The sequence below is a fragment of the Gymnogyps californianus genome, chromosome 9, assembly GCF_018139145.2.
Source record: "Gymnogyps californianus isolate 813 chromosome 9, ASM1813914v2, whole genome shotgun sequence".
Lineage (NCBI taxonomy): Eukaryota > Metazoa > Chordata > Aves > Accipitriformes > Cathartidae > Gymnogyps > Gymnogyps californianus.
In genome coordinates, this window is record NC_059479.1 from 16,040,852 (window position 1) to 16,056,854 (window position 16,003).

Genomic DNA, 16,003 nt, shown 5'->3' on the forward strand with positions numbered 1-16,003 from the left:
TGTCTTCCTAGTCAACTTGTTTTATTTGGTGTTTTCCAATGGTAGTCAAATTCTGATTTTTACCCCCATGGTCCTTACATGCACATTAGCAAAATGAATCTTATTTTCTTGCAGTGTAACATTGAACCTTCATTTGGTGTAGATCGCTTCTGCATCAGCAAACAATATGCCTTGCTTTTAAGTAAGGACTTCACTCAAAAGGATTCTCTAATTTCACAATACCATTGTTCCTGAACTTCATTTGTTTCTGAACCTCCTTTGTTGCAGAAGCAGATTTTTAAAGCCTTAGCCTGTCGACTCATCTTACTTTTTCAGAATTTGAAATGGTATTAGGGACCAATTCCACTTTTATCACAACAAATGAGTAGTTAAGAGTGACAACATAGCAGTTGTAAGGGTTCATTAGTGGGGTTGCATGAAAATGACTGAGTTTATAGTGCCAAAAAATCTGAAATTCATGTCAGAGTATTCTCAACCGAAGAATCTAAAACGAAGAAACTACTACAGTATTGCCAAATCTCAAATGAAGAAACTACTACAGTATTGCCAAAGGAAAGTGCAAGTAATTGATAGAATAAACAACAGGAAAAGAGCTAGTTAAATTCTTTCAATTCTCTGTTTTCTCTGTAATTGAGAAACCTTTTCTGAATAATTTTATTAAAAACAGCTTTAGTTAAGCTGAAGTGAGGTGTGATAAGAAAAAGAGCTCACAGCACAGGTAGTACATAAGCTCTCAGGACAGCTGTGTATATATAGTTTTTGGACTCATGGAAAAAAAAAATCCCAGTTTTCCAGTGTTTTATAGGCTTTTTTTCTAAAGGATGAGAAATTTCATACCATGTATACAGAACATAAGTGCAGAATTTTTAAAAATTCCATATCCAGATTTAAAGAGAACAGATACTAATTAAATGAAAGTAGTTAGAGGTCAGTGCTGGGTCAGTTGTTTCAGAACTAGGATCAGTACTTGGAAAACACACAGGAATCCTCTCAGTTGTTATAATGCCTAAAATATAGATGATGTATAAACTCCCTGTTTATCAGAGACTGGTCTGACAGTTCAGATGGAGAAGGAGACAGACTGCAATAAAAAGCAATTTGAGCCTTTACTGACATTTAGCACATTAAGACTTTGACTTTTGTCCAGTTTTGAAGAGGCCAAGTCTAATTTCTTTACTGCAGTATTTGTCAATATTTTCCTATTTGAAATGCTAAAGAGATCTTGAATTCCATTACTGTAAATTTCTGAAAAAGCGTTCCCTTTCACTGTGCATTTATGGTTTTCCACATACCTAGAAATTACACTACGGCATAAGTATTCACTAAAGTCAGAAAAGGCCTTGGGGAAAGGAGCAACTTCTGAGTTCTAAAAACTGGGTGGTTTTTTCAGTGAAACAGCTTTTTTTTTAATTATTTTTAAACTGCAGTATTTGTGAATTAGACACGTGTTTCTCCTATGTTCTAGTGTAAGAGTTTCCCAAATGAGGGGTAGGTGCTATATTCTTTAAGCAATGCTGGACACTCCATTGCACTGTCCACTAGACAAAGAGGGAGGGTACGGTAACAGAAACGCAATAAAACCGATGATCTGCATCTACAGAAAACACAGTCGTCGGCAAAAGGAGAAATGGAATTACGGTCACTTCATCTAAGCTAGGAAAACGGCTCCTAGTGATCACCAATGCCACGTTGTAACACTTCATCTACAATAACCTTCTAAAAGCATTTTTCATGCCACAGCTTTCAAATACGTTTGGCTAAGAAAGAAAAGCAGGCAACGGTGCTTGGGAATGGAGATACACAAACTCGGCTGCGTGGCTTCGTCAGCATCTGAGCTCCTGCACGTGATGATCCGAATCCTGCAGACCACGCTTCCTCCGTAAACATCCTTCTCTGGGAGTAAGCAAACACAGAGTGCATCCCATCTCTATTTCCTCTGCTTCCACTTTCTGAGCAGCCAATAATTAAATATTTTTTTTTCTAATCCACATTCATAAAGCGGCAGTAGTTCGTAGCAGTATTGTCGTAGCTTAAGTGTTCTGAATACATGTGAGGCACCATGTAGCCCTAGAACTCATCTCCCTTGTAAAACACTGTAGCTGTTGTGCTAGAGCTAGTGTAAGGCTTTAAAAATGCAAGTGTTAAAAAGAGCATAAAGAATTGTGCAGCTATGGCAAAATACTTAACCATGTTACTAGGCAATTTCCTTTCCAATGGAGCTGTTAGGCAGCAGTGCTCCTAGGCTGATTCACCTCCTGGCAAGGCTTTCCGCAAGTCGTGTCTACCTGAAAGCTGTGAATTTGCACATCAAACTGAAAGGCTTTTTTTTTAATACACATTCACAAAATACGGGATCTGCAAAACTACCAAATGCACACGTTTCAGGTTTATATCTAAATAGTGAGTACCTCTTACACCATGTAAAGTGAATTTTCCTTCACTTGAGAGCATGCTTTTTAAGCAATCATTGATTTGGATAAACGTATCAAAAAGTGGCAGTATCCACATTTTAGCAGTGATAAAAAAGGGCTGGGGAGGGATTAGAAACATAAACACAAATTCTTGCAAGACAGTGAAGGTCAGGTCTTGGTACCGGTTCCACCACGTTGAAGAGGGTTGCGTGAGCACTCGCGTGGGATCGGGGTGCTGTCGTGGCGGCAGCCCAGTGTCCTCCTGAGCACCGCTCACAGCCCAATGCTTCCCAGAAAGCTGCGGGAACCCCACGCAGGATGGTGATGGAGGACCCATCCTCTCAGGAGCTTCTGCCTTTTTAAAGGTTAGTCGGTGACACAAAGGACAAAGCTTTATATCCTTTTTCTGCCTCAGGTGCCAGGGAGTGCTCTCAATAGTTGCTGATAAAAGGAGAAGGTGGGGGGACTGCATCTTGCTAAGCTCGACTTCTCTTATGGTAGTGAGTGTTGCAGGTCTTAACAGATACCTACTTTATTTTCTTTTGGGTTAAATCTGTAATTTGTTCTAGCGTGAAAGAGATCTGAACCTGTCCTTGAAAGCATCCAAACACACAGTTTTCATTTCAGTGACAATGTAGGTATCTCATGTCACACAGACAAACTGTATCGCTTGGCACCTTCAGCTCCATTCTGATCTCTAGCGTAGCCAAGCATTCAAATGGTATTTGCTAAAAGTGAACGCTGCGCACACTGCCATTACCTGTATTTATGACTTGGTGTGAAAATCAAGTCCTTTTATTTGGTTAGAAGCCCAGCGCTGCGTGGTGGTGAAGCATCCTCAACTCCTGGCTTCGGAGCAGGGAGTCACCTGCCTCAGCCCGAGGCCCCACCTGAGGACCTACCCATAGGCACTTCATTTTTAGGTGTAGCTACGCTAAGGACCGCAACCTACCCTCAGGAAATGTGCAGTTTTCTTCACCGCCGTTGGAAGTGACATGCCCGTAGCTGATGGCAGAAGTTGGCTGGAGGTGCTTTATGAAGGGCTTTGCATGGTTTGCTTTGGATTGCTACGGCCGGGCACTTCACTGTCCTCATACCTGTAAGCTCTTCTGCTCCTTGAAAAAGACCTTGTCCCTTAATTGAAAATTGACCACTACTGAAGCACCTTCTGTTGGTTTGCATACAACTGGACATCAAACCGACAATATTACTTCAATGTAAACATATACCTCTTTACAAAAAATAAACACATACTACCACTCTAACCCTAAAGCCTAGAGCAATAAGAAGCCAGTTCAAGCCTAAGTACGCATTAAATAGCTTTGGAGTCAAATTAAGTAAACAGCTACATTACAAGCACGTAAAAGATCTCCGTTTGCTGCTGACTGATTCTTTTCTAGCCCTGGGTCATGCTTTACATCTTCGCACTGTCTTGTTTTGGTGGTTCTGCTGACTGTGCTGCCGGTACTGAATATTTAACTAGGGAGAAAGAAAAAAAATCATGAGTACAATAGCACACGATGGAACCAGAGCGCAAGCAAGGGGTGCCCAGTACTGGTTGGTTGTATGTGACATTGGAAAAGCCTTTGCAGCAGCCTTGATTATCTGTCACTGAAAGAAGGATCATGCTTTTCTTGTATAAGACACACTCGATGGCTGAAAACATGAAAGCTAAGTATTAACTGCCATCGTTTGCCAGCATGAGCTCCTTGGTCTCTTACCATGGCTTTCCTTTGTGCGCAACAAAGGGGGAAAAACACTGCGGTGGGTGTTTCACAAAAAGCTGCAGCATCACCTAAGTGGTGTCTTTATCAAAGAGACACGGCCAGCATGAGGGACTTGAAGAAGTCGCTCAGTAAAGCTGGTTTTGTGGCCGGATGCAGACAGGATAAGGAAAGCAGGGTTCTCACCTTGGGGTTCCTCGCTTATGACAGCTTCCATGTTTTCTCCTTTCACATATTCCGCGTTAAGTCCCTCTGAGAAGTAACAATAAAGAGAGTGAGATGGGAGTGTAGAAAGTAAAAATTTGCTTTGATGCCTTAAAAACTCTGGTAATGGGCCCATATGCTGTAAAAGCGAAGATGCCTTTTTGCAACCTCCTCTGCACTAACAGCAGTATAGAAACATCAGCAAACCATAAACAGTGCTGAGAAAGCGTTGCTGGATCTTGAAGTGACCACAGAGGCTTGCCTAGAAGGCACAGCTTCTAGCAGCAGCCCTTTTTTCTGAGTCTCTTGCTTCATCTTTATCATGCGAGGCAGCAAGGCTAATTACGGTGCTAAGGTGCTCAGCTAAGAGAAGTGCATGGAGTAGGTACGTCTTCCGGATGGGACTGCTGTGCAGCGGGGACTGTGTCTAAGTGCAGATAGATGGTATAGTTCTCATTAAAAGCTAAGTAATGCAGAGCTGCAAGAAGCAGTTTAGAGCAGGGCTGTGGTGATGAAGCAGGATCCCAGTGGGGTGTCAAATTCCGAGTAAGTCCCTTATTTAAATGCAAAGAAGTTTCTAATGTTTGCAAAAAGCGCAGCCCAGGCGAAGGGGCAAGGCTGGGCGCTGCCGGGCAGGCGGGTGGCTGCAAGGTGGTAGCAAGAGGGCGTGCAAGGGGAAGGGGGTGGCACCGCTCACCGTGGTCCAGCTCAGCACTGCAGAAGATCGGGTTAAGACTGTCTGGGGTGTGCCACGGACCTCAGTCATCCTCTACAGCTCCTCTAAAGGACCTCTTTGGAGAGAGGCAGAGATGGGAGTGCTGTGCTAACTGTTGCATCCCGTTAGGGAGTGACGAGGGAAGGGAAGGGGAGGGGGCCGTGCTGGTTTGTGAAGGAAGGCTGAGACAATCCATGCTAAAGCCATGCAACATGCAGTTTTTAGGCATCTGAACTTTATACGCATCTAAATGCAGCGTGAAGTGTGGCAGGGACCTGCTAGGCCTCACCACCAGGTTTTGATGGGGCTCATTCATTTCTCACAGGGAAAGAGGGAGGCAGGGAACGGTGTCAGGGCCAAGTCAAAGCAGCACGATGGGAGCCCTCATGCAGCAATGGGGCAGCCGTTGCCTCCAGGGTGCAGGAGAGAAGAAAAGTTTCTGCAGCTGGCTAAAAAAAACCCCATAAAACCCCATGCCAGCACAGGCACTGCAGTCTGGGGCTGGCCAAGCCATGGAGGCAGGAGAAGAGCTGTCGGAGCAGCGCTGACAGCTCCCGTCCTGCCTGGGGCTGAGCCACAGCCTAGGGCACTGCTAGCAAGCGGGAGATGCAGTGTAAGAAAAAAAGTGGGATAAAGAATATTAGGCAGCGTTGTACACATCCTTTAGAGGAATCGGCAAATGCTTGTCAGAAGAGACTCAAAAATGAGAATGGAGCCGCAGCCTCGCCACCACAGAAGGATGGCTGGGCAAGCAAAAAAGCTGAGCCTGTTCCTCCGTGCTTCAAGTGAGTGGTCATTACACGCCACCGCTGCCTTCCCCAAGACATGTGTTTTGCTGGGATAACACCAAATGCAATTTATGTTTTTCAATAAAAAGCCACTTTTGCAGTGGCTGATGGCTCTTAGATTTCTGTCATGCTTTGCAATGCATCTAAGGCCTGACATTAGCCCAGCATGCCATGTCTGATGGCTTAAATTAATCCTCCTTTATAATTAACTTTAATTTCCTGCCGCCTTTCTGGGGCTTTGTGTCTCTCAGCTTCCCCCTCATCAAAGCCTTTACTCTTTTTTTTTTAATTATTTATTCTTGCCAAAATATCATTTAAGTGGGGGGAATATACAAGGGTGTTTCATTTCATCACATTCATTTGACTTTTCCTGCTGATCTAATTTAACAAAATGCTCCTGTTTGTTTCAGGCACAACGGGAAAATAGCACGATTCCAGCAGAAATTTCCAACGCCAAACACCCTTTCCCCAGAGCAAAGGAGACTCGCAGGAGATTTCATTCGATTAATTTAAAAGGAGCTTTTTCTAGCTGTTTGCAACCACCCCATAACGGGCTGCAGGAGCCCACCACGCCAGGCCAGTGCTGTGGGGTGAGGCTGTCGGGACACCCCCTGCAACGCTGACACCGAGCAACTTCATGGGGCAGCTTGTGCAAAAGGCACTTTCTGGGAATAGGGAGCTTTGCTGCTTAATTTGCACTGAATTGCAGCGATTGCTGCACACCTGCAGGAGGGTGGGGTAGGGGAGGGTGGGGTGGGGTGGGGTGGGGTGGGGTGTACCGTACCACCCACAGCTGCCACAGTTGCAGATGCTTGCGGTGCTTCCTTCGCCGCTGCTGCCGCCTGGTGAGTTTTCACCTCTTGCTGAGATTTTGGGTTTTTTTTTTGTTTTGGGGCGGGGTGGGGTGGTTTTTTCTGTATTTACGCTGTTTGGTGTTGGTGGTTTGGTCTTTGACTGTGACTGTCTGTGGGTGCGTGCGAGGGGCTGTGTGCAGCCTCCGGGGTGGCGGTGGGTCCTGGGGCCGTCGCTGCTGGTGGGTTCCTGCCTGTGCAACGCCTGATGGGGCAGGGGGGCTCAATAACCCATGGCTGGGGCTTTGCTCGGCCAGCTCTGGGTCACTGGATGCCTGACACCCCCTCCTGTCTCCAGGCTGGAAAATGGCAGCGGGGTTCAGGGGGCAAATAGATGGGTGCTTGCTCTGTGCCCCTGAGGTGCTTGGGGCGGGGGAGGGGACACACTTACGCTGGATGCTGAAGCAGAACTTCTTCTGCTGATAGGAGATGTAGCTGGAGACAGCCCCGATGAGTGCCATGGCCAGGGCGCTGGCGATGCCGGCGATCGTCCCCGTCTCCGCCACTGTGCCTGTGGGGCGCAGAGAGCGGGGTGCTGTGCGGTGGGGGCACACGCACCACCCATCCCGCGATCCCACTGCTGACCCCGTGGCCATGGTGGTACCTACCTCCGCCGTAGTCGCTGTCGGTGCTGCCCCCAGCACCTGCAAGAGACATGAGCCTGTCAGCAGCCCCGTGCCCCTCTGCTCCCCCCACCACCGTGCTGGGCAGCCTGGGAGGGAGCGGGCACGCAGGGGAGGGGTGGCAGCGCGGCCCCAGGGGTGCCCCTGGGCTGGGGGTGAGCACATGCCCCCACGGGACACAGCGTCTCTGCTGCCCCACACCCCCGCCTGGCTGCCTGGGGTGGCTCGTCGTGGTTTCTCAGAGGGGTCTGAAGCTGCTCCTCTCTCCCACCGTGCATTTTTGGGGGAGCTTTGGGGGGAGCCTCTGCAGAGGACACCTCTGCCTGCATGACAGTTAACCTCACCTCCGCCCCACGCTGCTCTCGGTGTAAAAAGCGGATAAACAAAACGTTGTCAGATAGTTACACAGCGTACTTGTGCCTTCACAGGGAGGTGACTGGCTAAGCTCCATAACGTCAGGGAATCTTCACTTGGCTTGAAGTCTATTTTAAAATCACCTTCCCTGGAGAAACTGGGCCGGGAGGAGAAGCCGCTCCTGCTGGAAGCTGCAGTCCTTACCGAGTCACATCCTGAATTTATGGAAGCAGGTCAGCATTGTATTAATGCCTCCGATGTCGTATGTCCTTGGCATGGGGATTCATTAAATGTTGATTGGGCTTGTGGTGCTCATCTCTTTACTTGACTGCTTTTAATATTTAATGCTGTGGATCCTCGCAAACGCGCAGGCTTATCTGATTGTTGCTGGTTTTCCTCCTTGTTTCAACCATTGGTGGACGCACGGTGGAAGGCAAACGAAGGCTTGTGCCCTCTCACGGCACAGGGGCGGGCGTCTGCTTTTGAGGTGACAGGGGAGATGCGGGTCCCCTCTGCCCTGGTGGCAGCTGGAGCTGCAGAGCCTCCGCGGGATCAAAAACAAGCACCTCCAACCGCTGGCACAAGGTGTGACCACGGAGGCCCAGAACTATGTGCTCCCCTGGCTCCGCAGCGCGCATGCCCCTGGCGAGAAGGCAAGCGCCGCTCTGCGCAAGGCGCTTTCTAGGAGTTTGGCTGATACGGTGATTATCGCCCGAGCCGTGACTGCTAAAGCAAACGAACATAGGTAGGGTCACTGCTTACCTTTCTTCTTGTCCGGGCTGTAGCCGCCGTCCACAATGCTGGCCAGGTCATCGTCTGAAAATGCTTTAAAAATAACAGGAGCAAATGGTGGTTGGCACCCGACAGGAGATGCGGCCCCGGCAGGAGGTAGCGGGCACAGGCTTCACACATGCTCCGCGGCAGCGGGGGAGCTCACCCTCTCAACCTGCATAAAGCCAAATTCACCCAGCAAACACCGAAGCCGCCCTCGTGGGAGGGCGAATGCAGCCAGAGCTGCCTCGAAAACAACATCACAGGAAGGAAAAATAGTGCGTGGCTTGCTTGGGATGAGAGGGATCCCAAAAACCGAGTGCCTTTGGATGGGCAGGGCCTGGAAACGGGACTTTTGGGAGATTCTGGGCAGGGGTCACCTGTGAGCATCACACACTCAGGGTGGGACTGGCCTCCTGCAAACCCCCGCTCCTGGGGAAATGTTTCTTTGCTGGGCAGAGAGAGGCTGCTCTATTCATTTGAGTATTTTCTCTAAAACTCTCCAGCTATTTTGAAGAGCTGTGTGGGCCTTTCTGTGCAGCAGGGCCCAGAGCAGGGGTTTGCATGCCCATTTAAATCAGCAGCTCCCAGTCAGCTGGCTACTCCGTCCCCAGTGAGAACAGGGACTGGTCAATAAGCAGTTCTGCTTCTCTCGCAATTACCAGATGTTAACAAAATGTTTAACCCCGAATTATTTTAAACTCGTAAAAGAGGTAATAATTGACTTTAGGTCTAGCTTGAAAGAAATACCCCTGAATCAAAGTTTAAATACTACTGTATTATTTTTTTTTTTAACTGAAGTGACTGATGTATTTATGAGTTCATGAAATGTTTTGGCTGCTCAGCCTCGGCTGGCAGTAGAAGAGGGAGGAAGAAGTGGTTTGTGTGTATGGTGGCCATGCTGCCAGGGACCAGCGTGCCCTTGCCCTGCCTCTGGTGAGCCCCTGGCAGCACCAGCCTGGCCTGGGGTCCTGCAGGCAGGGAGCTGACTCTCCTCCTTCCCGGAGGGACAGAGCAGCTCCAGTGGAAGAACTGAGCACCAGCATGTCTTGGTACAGGTGAAAAAGTTATCATCTCGGACATGGTTGTAGTGGGAATGTTTAATTCGTGCAGGATAGGCGCAGAGAAACACAGCCTGGGAATCAGCAGCTGAATGAATGGAGCTGTTGAACCCCTCGCTCCGGTCCCAGAGGGAGCCTCAGGGCACGTAAGGCGCGTGATGGGAGAAGAGACCCAATGCCAAGCCAGCAAAAGGATCCTTCTCTGATGCTGTGCCTTGGGAAGAGTTACCTTTGCCTTAACAGCCTAGAAGAGACTGCCTTATTCACCAGCTTACCACAAAAAACAGATTTATGGGCTTAGTAATGAGGGTAAAAAGAAAAAAAAACCCTGACTATGCCAGAACCTGGAGAGGTCCCAGGCAGTCCAGGGTGCAGCAATGCCGGGGGAATGCGTGTGCTGGTTTGTGACCAGTGCCACGTTCCAGCGGTTCAACGCCTCAACCTTTCCTGCAGGAGCCTGAAACCTCAACAAGCCCAGAATATCAAAGTGCAGACAAGTCACCTAGTTAATACAATCTAATAAAATATCTGACTATTAATTACACGTGTGAGCAAGGTATACGGCCATCTCGACATCAATAAACTAGCTGTGCAAAGTCTGTTTTCTAGCTCAAGTGCTCAAGGGAACAATCCTTGTAGACAAATGATTCATTCACTGGAGTATTTTAGAGATGGAAAAAAAATCTCACAGCCCATAGCGTATGTTATGCCAGGACTTAAGCCTGCTCTAGATTTATGTCTTGGCAATGACTGCGAACCCCAACAGCACATGCCCTCGGTTAAATACCTGTCATGTATGGGGACAAGGGGGATCTTAACACAATCACTGCAATTTAATGGGTCAGAAGAGACTCTGGGAAAGAAACCTGTAGACAAGCACCAGGTCTTTAGGCAGAGCCCCTCTCTGCCAAGGACTGCCGAGGCAGGGGCTCCTTCCCTCCCCGTGGCCCCAGAGGAAGGGGCTGCGCTGCCTGCAGAACCGTCCCCCTCTGCACGGGCAGGGCCGGGGCGGTGGGGTGCTGGCTGCAGGCAGCAGCCTCAGACAAGGCAGCGCCTCTGTTCCTCCTTACCCCGTCGCTTGGCAGGGATGGTGTCTGGCAGCGAGAGCCTGTTCCCGGGAGGGTCGGGGAGGATCTCCCGCAGGTCCCGGGGGACAGGGCAGCTGGTGGCAAGCAGGACAGAGAGGGAAAGTCAACGTACCTTCACCCGGCCTTACGTCCGGCCTCCCAGCATCTTTCCCATCATTCTTATCATCAAGGGCATCAGCCAAGTCAAAATCCATAGGCTGCTTTGCTAGAAAACAACACGGGGTTAGCAGTGCTGGCCACAGGCTTGGGAACTCTGCAATTAATCAATTAATTAAGGAAATGCTCAGCTTTGCCAGGGAAGGGTGCTGGTGAAAGACATGAAGCCCGCGACACAAGCATCTCCCAGTTTTGCTATGCAGCGTCGTGGCAGATCTTCCAAACCCATCCCGTTTCGTGCCCCCGCGTCGCTGTGGTGAGAAATGTCGCTTTCTTCCAAAAGAAACAGTCTCGTGCCGTGGCTCGAGCGCCAGGCAATCGGATAAATCAAGCCGGGTAGAAAAGGTCAGAGCCGAACAGGCGCTCCCAAGGGCCCAGCCAGCGGAAGAGAAGGAGGCGGCTGCACCACACTGGCGTGGTGGCTGGAGTGGCCTGCAACTTGATTGCTTGGTGTTATTTTCCTCCGTGCCCTTCCTTTCTGCCCGGTCGGTACCCTGAGCAGCCCGGCTCTGACAGAGCAGCTATTGCCTTCGCTAAACGGCAGCTAAAACTGTGGCACGGAGCCAGCCTGAGCTCCGCAGCCCTGCCACCAGCTCGCACCTTAGTTTATGCCGATCCAAAACTGATTTTTTTTTTTTTTTTTTTAAGCCTGGGAGCACCTTTTGCCAAAACTCTGCCTGAGCAGGCAGCAAAGCGCGCCCAGCTGACAGGGTGCCCTGAGCCTGTGGGATGGGTATGCCGGCGGAGCCCGGCACGGCTGGGCTGTGCGTGCTGCCGTGCCGTGCCGTGCCAGGGAGGACAGCAAGCCCACAACCTTAAAACAGGCAGGAGAATGCAAAATGGTCCAGGAGCCGCCGAGACCCCCAGGGAAGTGCAGGGTAATGCTGAGATACCCTGTCTGCCGTGTGGGGTTTTGTTTGTTTTTTTTTTTTCCTAGGTGTCTCATGTGAACAAACAGACTAGAGGCTGGAAATATTGGGGTGAGGAGCAGTGCCGCCGTCACGGCACATCCCGAAGCCTCTGCCTGCGCCGGCAGCGGAGCCAGGGCAAAGCCACGGGCGCTGGGGAGCTGACGCTCACCTGGGTTATGCTTGGGTGGGGCCCTTGTAGTTTTTGGCTGCTTGGTCGTGGTGGTGCGGATGACATCCCAAAAGCTGTTGTCTGAAGGGAGGGGAAAAAAAAAAGAGACCAAAATGACGTTACCCTCTGAAATGTGCATTCGGACAAGCGCTGGGAGGGGAACCCCCGCCCTGCAGGGAGACTGGGGCTGTGCTGGGGTGGTTCAGAGCTCTGGTCTCTCCACAGCTTCAGCTGCCCCTGAACACCGGGGGCATCCCCCGCCCATCGGAGCCCTAGGGATGCTTGAGCCTTCGGTGTGAGTGGCGGGCACCTTTGCAGGGATCCCCTGCGCTAGAGCACATGTCAGCAGGGCTGGAATTTGAGAAGGGGACAAGCAGGGCTGCCAGGAAAATCCCCCCAAACACGCTGCTGGTGGGACACGTGCTACCGCCTGCTCATGAGAGTTCTGCCACCATGAGGGCAGCCCCACATCACCCCCGCCAGCTAACCGCGGCACGCAGGAGCAGAACCAGGTGCTGCCGAAAAGATACTTAAGGATGTGCTACTTCGTCGATGAGATCTCCCACCTAACAACAGCTAACGGCTCCGTCCTGGTTAAAAACTTCCAAATGCTGCTCGGCGAAGCCCCCGATAGAGCTTGGGCAAGGGTGCACAGGCGGTGAGGGAGGGAGGACAGTGAAATGCCGGTGCTGACCCTCTTGGCATGTCAGTGAGAGCCTGGGGCATCTCCTCTGCCAGCTCCACTATGCCAGTGGAGCAGGAGGAGGTGGTCACCTTTTAAAGTCACCTGTTGGTGGTCACCAAAACCTGCCAGAGCTCATCTGTCAGTGCCCGATTCCAGCCTCCTGGCTGCCAGGATGGGTCCTGGTTACCTCGGGGAGCGTTTTCCCCTGTCTGGAGCCCCGAAGGTGAGCACACGTGCACCCTCCCTGAGGCGCAGAGCTCTGCAGTACCTGGCTTCCCTGGCCCGGGGAAGGGTTTCGGAGTTGGCTTGGCTGGTTTGGTGGTAGTCTCCAGAGGGGTGTCAAAGTAATCAGCCAAATCAAAGCCTGTTGCAGGAGAGAAGGGATCATTAAAACCCCCACCGTTTGTGGGGACGGCGTGAGGCTTTCAGCATGCATCCCCTGCGTGGCAGCTCCGCGGAGGCTGTGCAAGCAACATTGCACCATTGCTGGAGGCCACCAGCGCCCACATCGGCGTGGAGCTGAAAAGGGCGTCCAGCTGCTCCGCCGCTCAATTGCAACTGTATTGCAGAGCCTTTGGATCAGCCTGGCCATCGTTTAACTCTCCGCATCCGAGCTGTGGCTGCTGCCCACCCCCAGCCCAAGCAATCCCAAAATAATGCGTTTTGGGGGGAGACGTGCTGGTGTCCTGCAGCATCTCCCGAGAGATGGTGCAGATGAGAAGGTACTGCGGGGATCAAGCCGGTGGCTGGGACCCGCTTTGCTCCCTGCACGGCCGCCTGTGAGTGACCCTGGCCTGAGCAGAACATGCACAGGAGAGGGGCCAGGGCACAGGAACCTGCCGTGGGAGCCCCTCAGTGCCATCACTCTTCCAAAAAGCACTCCCTGGGGAAGAAGAAACTCGCCGAGATGAAGCCTCGGCCTCAGCATGCGTCCATTTCCCAGGGAGAGTTTATTGGATCAAACAGCCTCTCATTCGGGCTGCGATCCAGACGCTGAAGCCCTGTGCGTGCTTCTGGCACTTGGCTTTTCTTGTCCCTAGCAAAGATCACGGTGGTCAAGGAGCTGGACAGTCGAGATTTACTTAAATTTCTGCCAAGATCCTCATGCAGGGGCGAGCGGATTCACTTCCGAGCACTCCCCCACTGCAGTTTATTTCAGGCTCCTCTGGCAGGGTTGAGCAACCCTCGGCTCTTGTGACCACGCTATATTTAGGTAGGGATGTTTGGCCAGAACTGAGCCAGAGGACCTGCCGGCAATGAAACCCGGCTGAATTTAAGGGAGCTTCCTCAACCGGGGCAGATGCTGTGGAGCTGGCCAGCCAGCACATCTGACAGGCACAAACAGTCAGAAATTTTTCCCTGGATTGGGAAATGTCACCAGGCTGGGCCCTTCTGTGGAGGTTGGGGATATCTTGGAGTAAAAAAAGGAAGGAAAATATCCTCTGGGCTCCCTCCTCGAAGGAAAGCTAGCAGGTGCCATGCAGCCAGAAACAAAAGTCCTTGTGTAGCTGAGCGGTGATTTGTGTCTTTTCCATTAGGATACTGCAAAGTGTGCGAAATTCAGCCTTGGCCGTAAATGCTCCACTGCCACTTGCCTTCAGCATGGACAGAAATATCAATATTGCATTTACTTCGGCCATACGGGAGGAGTGCACATATGCACACCGGGACCAGCTTTCTTACGGGCAAGCGAAGGTGTACCAAAGCCTCTGCTCAGGCAGCAGCTCCCAGCCGCACACGTGCAGCCCGCGGGGGGGGGCTTGCACCGTTCAAACCCCCATGGGAAGCAAACCCCGCGCTGTGCTTAAATGATACGCACGCAAGAAGGTCTCACCTGTCTCACCTGCCGGCTTTCTGGGGCCCTTGGGAGTGGCTGTGACAAAACAGACGGGGAGGAAAGTGTTAGTCACGGGCATCACCGAAAATGTGTCACTTCTGATTTGAGAATAAATGGCAGAGATGTCACCACGAGCTTTCCAGCTGACCATCGTTGGTCTGCGTTTGTAAACTCGGAGCCCAGAGCCACGAAAGCCCCACGCACCCGGCGCATGGCCACAGGGAGCGGGACTGCCTGTGCAGGAGGGCGAGCGGCTGCAGCCCCGTGCAGGATTGAGCCCAGAGCTCTGCAGGGCACAGCTGCGGCTGGGGCCGAACGCTGCCGCCGTGCAGGCCAGCATCCTGCCAAGCGGAAAGCAGAGAGCTGTAATAAACTGCTCCGAATTAAGACTCCTGGAGACAGCAGCAAACAGAGCAAGGACAGATACTGTACAGGACGGCATGGAAAACAAGAGTAAGCTGCCAATGTTTTGTTGTCCCCTGCCTGGTCGGTCAGCTAAATGACAGATAATTTCCAGTGCTGTGTTACGTACAGGAGGTTCCCTGTCAGCTGGAGGAATTCTGGTGACACTCCAATGCTCAGATCCCAGCTCCCCTGGCCGCTCCTGGGCTAAAACAAGCTACAGTCAGCCTTCGGGGGGTTATTTATTCTTTTCACCCCCTGTAAACCACTATCTATTAATAGTGGCTAGCATTACCAAGTATATGAATAAATTATGAGCAAGAGTGTGGCTGCTCTATTCCCATTAATTTCCATTTGTGCCTCTGAATACCGGAGTGCTTCTGCTGGGCTTCATTTCCAGTGTGCTGGTATGGTTTGATGTGACTTGACTCCAGACCCTTCGTTTGCTTTTATTCCGGGGCTGATGCGATGAAGTCCAGAGCGGGATGCAGCACCTCGGAACGCTGTGGGGACAGCTCTGCCTCTTCTCCCTGCTCACAGCTGGGACTCCAGCCTGGGGAAACGCTGCTTTCCCTACACATGAGGTGGCTGTTAGGCGTTTCTAACCAGGTCTCCCCACATCCTGCATTAAAGGGCTTGCAAAATCCTAGGTGAGATCCCTCAGACCCGTGACCAAGTCTGATATCTCATGGTCTATCCTATCCCCCTTCTGCTGAACCCAGCATGCCACAGGAGAGATGCACGGAGCATCCTGACTCTTTATTCCACGTAAACTCCAACGTAACGCAGCACAAGTGTCTGTGTGTTGTTAGACTATAAAGTAAGAGGTTTCAAACCCTGTTATAGCTTTCACTTAAATACTTGTAGGTGTATTTTGTGTGATCACAGAGGCCGCATCGCTCACAGAGCGCTCCCAGCTACCGCCCGGCCGGGCACTGGGTCTGGGGACGGTCACCATGAGCCGCATGGGGAGGGATGGGCACCGAGGGGTCCTGGGCGCTGGCATTTGCAACTCCGCCACGGTGTCTCTGTGGCCGGGCAGCGAAGGGGAGCTGGCAACATGTCTGGGTGCAGATCACTCTTGGGCTCAGCCCTCGGCGCTGGGGGCAGGCGTGTGACATGCCCCAGGGAGGGAGACAAGCCTTCTCCCATTAGCTGCTGCGCTGGCCGTTAGGTTATCTCTTTTGGGTGTAAAATGAGAGCTGCTCTGATGAATTTCCTCCCCCTAGGATGCTGCAAACCCCCTGCCAGCC

At 51.3% G+C, this 16,003-nt stretch overlaps 1 protein-coding gene across 1 annotated transcript in view; it reads right to left on the reverse strand.

The window, feature by feature from the left end:
- Positions 1–16,003, reverse strand: part of CD99L2 (CD99 molecule like 2) — a 34,555-nt gene continuing 18,552 nt past the window's right edge. The window contains exons 3-11 of the mRNA XM_050902025.1: positions 14,346–14,384; positions 12,780–12,875; positions 11,827–11,907; positions 10,703–10,795; positions 8,433–8,495; positions 7,302–7,337; positions 7,085–7,204; positions 4,322–4,387; positions 1–3,890 (exon numbers count right to left, since the gene is read on the reverse strand). Coding sequence (XP_050757982.1) covers positions 3,826–3,890; positions 4,322–4,387; positions 7,085–7,204; positions 7,302–7,337; positions 8,433–8,495; positions 10,703–10,795; positions 11,827–11,907; positions 12,780–12,875; positions 14,346–14,384 — 659 coding nt within the window. The 3' untranslated portion in view covers positions 1–3,825. The remainder of the gene's footprint in view (positions 3,891–4,321; positions 4,388–7,084; positions 7,205–7,301; positions 7,338–8,432; positions 8,496–10,702; positions 10,796–11,826; positions 11,908–12,779; positions 12,876–14,345; positions 14,385–16,003) is intronic.